General features: G+C 34.0%; 1 protein-coding gene across 2 annotated transcripts; it reads left to right on the top strand.

The window, feature by feature from the left end:
• LOC132610611 (uncharacterized) lies at positions 1-6,887 on the top strand. 2 transcript variants are annotated; one of them, XM_060324930.1, is made up of 4 exons: positions 1-464; positions 2,328-2,405; positions 6,277-6,417; positions 6,501-6,887. In XM_060324930.1, exons 1-4 carry the CDS (start codon positions 351-353, stop codon positions 6,678-6,680), a joined length of 513 nt encoding a protein of 170 aa, XP_060180913.1. In that variant the 5' UTR covers positions 1-350; the 3' UTR covers positions 6,681-6,887. The 2 variants fall into 2 exon arrangements, with proteins under 2 accessions (XP_060180913.1, XP_060180914.1); XM_060324931.1 differs by lacking the exon at positions 1-464 and adding an exon at positions 3,419-4,467 and having other exon boundaries at positions 2,327-2,405.
• Positions 6,888-7,892: the final 1,005 nt, after the last annotated feature.

Genomic DNA, 7,892 nt, shown 5'->3' with positions numbered 1-7,892 from the left:
ATAAAGTACTAATAATTATAATGGATAAGTTTAGAGCAACAATTTCACCGTCCAAATAAATAAGGGACTCTTATTGGATCAAGTCTTGTTGTACTAAATATATGGAAGGTAAGAATAGTTGGTTCAGTTTTTAAAAGAGAAATTGGGGTAGTTTAGGGTTTGAGGTACAAGTGCATGTGGAAGTGTGATGGAGGATGAAAAATTGACGGAAAAGTAGTCGCCCCCCCGAGAAGAAATTGAAATTGGAGGTTGATGATGATTTGAAGGGTGAGGATGATACCCGATCTGATTTGAAGGGTGAGGATGATACCCGATCTGATTTGAAGGGTGAAGATGGAGAGTACGATTTCATGGGTGAGGATGATACCGGCTCTGATTTGAAGGGTGAGGATGGAGAGTACGATTTCATGGGTGAGGATGATATCGGATCTGATTTGAAGGGTGAGGATGGACAGCCGCTCAATCTATATATAATATAAAGCTAGGCAATAGAAAAGTGATGTGGCACCTCTCTTTGGCCAAGAATGCTATTTATCTTTTTTCTTTTTTTTTTTTTTATTTTTTCTCTCATTTTTTTAATTATTTCACTTTAAAATATCATCTCCATAACTCACATTCATTGATTTTCATAACTTCTACTTTTAATTAGTAATTAATAATATTCATAACATTTTTTACTTTTAATTTCTTCCGATATCTTCCATTTACGTGCTAGCTATGTTAAGAAACCCAAAAGACCGTTCTTAAAGTCTCTTAAATCTAATCATTTGTTATCCTATTGATTGAATCACTAATTAAATGTAATAATTTCAGATAAGTTACAAAGCTTTCCACTTGCCCATCTTCTTCTTTTCCCATAAATATCACATAAATTTCATAATTGTGGGGATGGCTAATGCCACAGACCAGGTGATGTTTAATTCACCAGTGACAGTCAAGAAAATCATCATGGCAAATGTCAGGGTGAAGTAATACCAGCTAAAGAAGCTGCTGATTCGTCTTCTTCCTCTTGCAATGTTGGGATTAAATTGGTCAGTTCCATATGCCAAATTACAAGGCCTGATGTACATTTTGTATTACAATCATAGTTTTCATTGTTGCTATATAATTTTCTTTGTCCGTGATTTTTCGTTGTTTCACGTTTAATGTGATTGAAAGTTTACTATATTCTTGTATTTTTGCTATGTTCTTTGTATAATGTGTATAACTGAGGACTCAAATTGGCTTTTACTTTGTGCTTTCGCACCGCCATATATTTTATCTTTAAATATTTTTGAAATGGTCTTGGAATTTTTGCCTTATCCGGGCCTTAATGCATGCTAATAGCACTGCTTTCGGATTTGGGTCGGTAGGCAAAACGTCTCTACTATTATTTATCGCTTATTTTGTTAAGCTTGAGTTATTGTGTAGTAATGTAGATACAGAGAGACAATGGGATTTAGTGCTAGATTAAACAACGAACAATTTTGTAACATATTGTAGGAAGAAGATGATGAAAAATGAAAAGAATGTTTTTAGTTATTTTAGGGTGATTCAAAAATTTAAATGTGAAAAGCTATCATATATTCTTATGAGATGCATATGTTCTTTGAAAAGGTGTTGTAGTAAAAGAAGATTTCTTCTATATAATTTCAGCACTCGCAAAGATTTTCTTTGGTGAATGTCAACAAAGGCCTCTATCAAACACATATATAGAGAGGCGAATCAATGTGCCGACTTTATGATAAACTAAAGCTACAAACACGATGAAAATTTAATAATCTAGAGAATAATGCGCTCAAAAATATGGAGTTTCTTCTCATGACATATTTAGACGGTGTCACTTTTGAACGACCGTAAACTTTTTAAATCTTTTCCAATGTACCATTTTTTTTTTTTTATAACTTTCTTTGTGATTGAAGTATTGATTTATATACTTTTTACTTTTATAATTAGGAGCATATAGGTTTCTTTCCTATATAATTTTCTAAACAATAAGAGGAATTTGTTCTTCCTTTTAACTGTTGTTTTTATTTATGTTATTTTGGAGGAAAAATTGATGAGTGAGGAATAATTAGACCAAAAGTATCTATTTTTTATTGTGATTTACTATAATTTAGAAGTTTTTTCAATCAGGAATTATTATGTTATAATACTCTACGAATTTTACTTAAAAGGAGATTTGATTTGTTTAGTATTTAGACATAATTTTTATGAGTGGAAATTAGTTGAAGTATTTGTCATGTTTCATCTATTTTTATACAAACTAATTCATAAAATGATCACTTAATAAATTCATTGATATTCTTTTATGCATGATCGCGCGACGCGCGGACAAGTTAACTAGTTATGATCCATATGATTGGCAAACTTACCCAGATAAAGACGTCTTTATCAAATATTATCAACAGTTACGCGAGAGCGATGTATGTTCCATCTTCCTTTGGCTTATTCCATTATTATTATTAGACATAATGCTCACTAATTATTTATCGAAACACACTTTCACTAGTGTCTGATGTTGTGCGGTGTACGTTTTTTTTAAGAGATAATGGTTAAAAATATCAATTTTCTGTGAGTTTCCAGCGCTAGTCGAGTTGTGTTTTGATAAATAACTGGTACTAGTTCAGGTAGGAAACACAAACACTTAGATAGTTCAGGTGTGGTTTGATAAATAGTTGGTGATAGTTCGGACACTCAAACACCTGATAGTTTAGCTAGGAAACTCACAAAAAGTGATACTTAAGGTGTATTTTTGACCATTATCTCTTTATATTATTATATTTCATTAAGCATTTATCACAATCGCTATCAGAATTACATGGAAAATTTTGTGTAGTGACTTATGGAAAAATAAATTTACTGTATCTTTTGTCCAAGCCAATAGGCACGACTCATGAGCTATTTGTTGACTTGTAAATGTACTAGTACCTCTTAAATTTTGATACTTGTTGTAACTAACTTGTTTATTCCTCGAAATTTAACTATAACTTGTATTTGCTTGCACTTAAATGAAAAGTGAATATCAAATCAGTGGTGGAACTGAATTAGATCATGTGTTTCGAGCTAGGAGATAGTGTTAAATCATGCAGTTGAGTTCCCTATCAAATAGATGCTTACCAAGACAACACTCAAAGAAGAAAACAGAGAGAGAGAGAGAGAGAGAAGAGTATGCAAGTTCCTAAAACATCTTTTATCCTACTCTGCAAGGCATCCTTGTGTTTTCCCGTAAAATAGATGCTTATAAACACTACAATCCTACTTATCACTTATCACAATGTCCATTAGAATAATATGGAAAATTGCATGTAGTAACTTATCACAATGACCATTAGAATAATATGGAAAATTCTATGTAGTAACATACGGAAAAACAAATTTGCTGTATATTTTTTCTATGTTAATAGTTTAATCTCCTACACCTTATTTTGTGTACTAGGCCTTAAATTTGTTACTTGCTTTTTTGAGAGTGGTAACATGCATATTAATGAGAGAAAATAAGAACAAGGGTAGTGTCAGAACCGTGTTTACAAAGAGGAAGAGAACCAGCGATATTCATCTATAAATTACAAAGCACCTATCAGATCTGCTAAAGATTCTTCCTCCTCTACATGACATTCGTTACACCAAGAATGAAACAGAAGAAAACACTTCATTTGATATTCTGGAAAGAGCTACTTCTGTCTTCAAAAACCCTTGAGTTTCTCTCCTTCCATGCTGTCCACCGTATACAAGCAGGAACCAAACCCCACCATTTCATCTGTCTATCTATGCCCCACAGTTCCAGCTCTTTAGTAGGTCACAAGCGTTGTCTGGCATAAACCATTTGAGGCCCACACTGTTAAGGAAGAGTTGCTACAGTTGGTCAGTGTAAGACAATTAAGAAACAAATGACTACTGGTTTCTGTTTCTGAACCACAGAGAGAGCACCTAGAGCATGACTGAAAATCCCTTCTTCTCAAATCCTCTTGGGTTAAACGAGCCTCTCTTGCCACCTTCCACGAGAAGCATAAGACATTTGTACGAGTTTGACTTTCCAGATGTATCTCCAAGGGCATTGTGCTAGTCTGAGTTACAAGCTGAGAAATAAACAGGCTTTAAATATATATATGGTACGTAAGAATAGTTGGTTCAGTTTTTAAAAGAAAAATTGGGGTAGTTTGGGGTTTGAGGTACAAGTGCATGTGGAAGTGTGATGGCGGATGAAAAATTCATGGGTGAGACGGAAAAGGAGTCGCCCCCTGAGAAGAAATTGAAATTGGAGGTTGATGATAACAAGGATGATTTGAAGGGTGAGGATGATATAGGATCTGATTTGAGGGGTGAGGATGGAGAGTATGATCCATATGATTTCATGGGTGAGGATGATACCGGATCTGATTTGAAGGGTGAGGATGGAGAGTCGATCAAGTATGATCCATATGATTGGCAAACTTACCCAGATAAGGACGATTTTATCAAATATATCAACAGCTACGCGAGAGCGATGTATGTTCCATCTTCCTTTTGCTTATTCCATTATTATTAGAGATAATGGTAAAAAAAACACCAATCTAAACTATCACCAATTATTTATCAAAACACACCTCGACTCCTATTTGCTTGAAGCAATTAAGTGAAAAGTGAATATCAAATCAGTGGCGGAATTGAATTAGATCATGTGTTTCTAGCTAGGAGATAGTGTTAAATCATGCAGTTGGGTTCCCTATCAAATAGATGCTTACCAAAACAACACTCAAAGAAGAAAACACAGAGAGAGAAGAGGATGCAAGTTCCTAAAACAACTTTTATCCTACTCTGCAAGGCATCCTTGTGTTTTCCCGTAAAATAGATGCTTATAAATACTACAATCTTATTTCATTATTTTTTATTTTTCATTAGGCACTTATCACAGCGTCCATTAGAATAATATGGAAAATTGCATGTAGTAACTTATCACAATGACCATTAGAATAAAATGGAAAATTGTATGTAGTAACATACGGAAAAACAAATTTGCTGTATATTTTTTCTATGTTAATAGTTTAATCTACTACACCTTAATTTGTGCATATAGTCACGAGCGAATTGTTGACTTAATGTAATTGTATTACTGGGCCTTAAATTTGTTACTTGCTTTTTTGAGAGTGGTAACATGCATATTAATAAGAGAAAATAAGAACAAGGGCAGTGTCAAAACCATGTTTACAGAGAGGAAGAGAACCAGCGATATTCATCTATAAATTAGAAAGCACCAATCAGATCTACTAAAGATTCTTCCTCTTATACATGACATTCGTTACACCAAAAATGAAACAGAAGAAAACACTTCATTTTGATATTCTGTAAAGAGCTACTTCTGTCTTCAAAAACTCTTGAGTTTCTCTCCTTCCATGTTGTCCACCATATACAAGCAGGAACCAAACTCCACCATTTCATCTGTCCAGCTCTTTAGTAGGTCACAAGTGTTGGCTGGTATACACCATTTGCGGCCCACACTGTTAAGGAAGAGTTGCTACAGTTGGTCAGTGATAGGTCACAAGTTTAGTAGGCCACTTTTTCTTTTCTTTTTTCTCTCCTTTTCTTTTTGTTCTCATATCAGTGTGTCCGGGTGAGCTTGTACGCACCATGACGATTTTCTCCCGGCGCCTCGTTTTTATTGCTTTTCACATGTAGATGGCCTAAAAATTGATTGTAGAGATGGAATCGAAGTTAATACTATTCTGTTGGATGTTTGAAGTTCCCTGTGCCTTTCCTATTCTGTTGTACGTTTTCGCCTTATTAAAACGCTAACTTAATGGGTAATACTAATTTACAAACCACTAACTTGGTTTTCCGAAACAATTGGGAAAATGAATTCAATACTAGCTGGAATTGAAGTTGCAAAGACTATAAATTACCAGCTTGGTTTTTTCTTTTGCTTGCTGGTTTTGGGTTTGAATGGAAAACGATATATGGTTTTTGCAGACTTTGCTATTGGTTTTTAAATAGATTTTCATGTCTCCAGTCAACTATCCACTACAATTGGAAGTGTTCTTTTTTGTGTGACAACTGAAATGTTGGAAATTTCACAACTTCTCTTTCACCCTCTTGTCTGCATAGACATACATATGGGCATGCATAACTTGTGTGTATGACAGAATCTGCTCCATGAAAACACATCTATTGTGGTACAAGTTTTCAACTATTGAGTTTGTGATTATATTTCACTTTATTTGTTCAGATCACTAATAATTCAATTGCTGAATTATGCCATAAAATATAAACCTTTTGACTCTGCCGCTGTTCTCATCTGTTTATTTGTATGTATCTTAATAGGGTTTTGAGTTTGATGAATACCCTGGGTCGTGCATGTTTACTCCCATCTACCCCATTCTGGAATTTGATCTTTTTCCTGAGTTTGTGGATAGGATCAAGGGTTATGCTTCAATGGCAATCAAGCAGTGCTTTGGCAATGATGTATGATCTATACCTTGTTATTTGCCCATTTTCTGCTGTGCTGCTCTTCGTAAGTATTGACTTTTACTTATTGTTAACTGCAGGGAAAAGAACGCAAAGTTACGGATATTGTGAAGATAAATGAAGGTGGTTGTCGTGACTTTACCTACTACATTACATTTAAAATTGAAACTGATGGGAAAGAAGAAACTTTTCAAGCTAAGGTGGAACGCACGATTGAGAAAACAATTGAGATCCCAATTTGCAGGCGCAAGGTCGACTAACTTGTTGCTGAAATTACCTACAGTGACTCGTGTCTTTTGGCCCTACTTTGCTCTTTATTACTAGAAGAGAGCTAGTATTATTGGTTTTGTTATCTGCTATAGACGTCTTATTGGCAGCGTAGACGGTATTTATTTTGATGTTTGTGACTTGTAATGGCTCCATGTTTATGACTATAATGTAGTGCTTTTTCTTTTTTCGCTTCAAAAGACGAGTTCATTAACACTACTGCACCACAATGATCATTTGATGACTACCCTACGACCTGTTAATTGCCACAAACAAACAATATCCAAAATGCGTACATACATAACCTCCACCATCAAATATAACACCGAATACAATCCAAACATCATAATACACAATCGGAAACCGAGAAAGCCAAAAATATCCTAAATAGTTTGACAGTTTTGGTCCTCTCAAGTTTGTCAAAAGTGAGTACTCGTAATTTTCTTCAGATATTAATGGATTTTGACCGTTAGATTTTTATAAAAATTGTGCAAAAAAAATTCAACAAGAAACACCAAGAAAATTTTGTCAAATCTTAGAAATTTTAACACCAAAAACTCCACCAGACATTAAAACTCACACCAGATATGGATAAGAAGTAGCATAAATAATACCTTAAAAAACTGCACCAGACACAAATAGCAAGAACTTCAAAAATTGCATCTCTGAAAATGAGTTCATATTTTTCCTTTTACAGAACTCCTTAAATCTAATAATCACAATTTGTTAAATATTTGACGAAGATCAAAATTGCTCAAGTTTGGCTAACATAAAAGATCTAAATTGTTCAAAATATACTTAATTAGCCATTTTGAATCTAGTCCCGAATATAAGAGGCTATATTTGTCATTTTATCAAAAATCAACCGTAAAACGTTGAGAAAATGACAAAATGGTCCCTCATGTTTGAGCGTCAGTTCAAAATAGTCCCCTAAGTACGCAATAAACAGTTTTGGTCATTTAAGTTTGCCAAAATTCAACACATTTAGTCTTCATTAAATATTTTAGAACTGTGTCTATTAGATTTGATGCGAACTATGAAAAAAAAGTAGCGGGAACTCACATTTAGAGGAACAATCCGCCTTTGTCATAGATTGTATACATCACACTAGATAGTTATCATATTATGGAATACGATTCACTTTTGTAGCTTCTGCTATTTTTAATTTATTTCTAGAGTTTAGTGTAACTTTTTGAGGTGTAATT

The sequence above is a fragment of the Lycium barbarum genome, chromosome 9, assembly GCF_019175385.1.
Source record: "Lycium barbarum isolate Lr01 chromosome 9, ASM1917538v2, whole genome shotgun sequence".
Taxonomy (NCBI): Eukaryota; Viridiplantae; Streptophyta; class Magnoliopsida; order Solanales; family Solanaceae; genus Lycium; species Lycium barbarum.
This window is presented reverse-complemented; position numbering and strand designations above follow the sequence as displayed.

Bases quoted from the DNA above. Each gene is read 5' to 3' on its own strand.
- LOC132610611 (XM_060324930.1), top strand. From the start codon at position 351: ATGGGTGAGGATGATACCGGCTCTGATTTGAAGGGTGAGGATGGAGAG. The intron at 2,406-6,276 runs GTATGTTCCATC...GTATCTTAATAG, and splicing joins AACAGTTACGCGAGAGCGAT to GGTTTTGAGTTTGATGAATA. The intron at 6,418-6,500 runs GTATGATCTATA...TGTTAACTGCAG, and splicing joins AGCAGTGCTTTGGCAATGAT to GGAAAAGAACGCAAAGTTAC.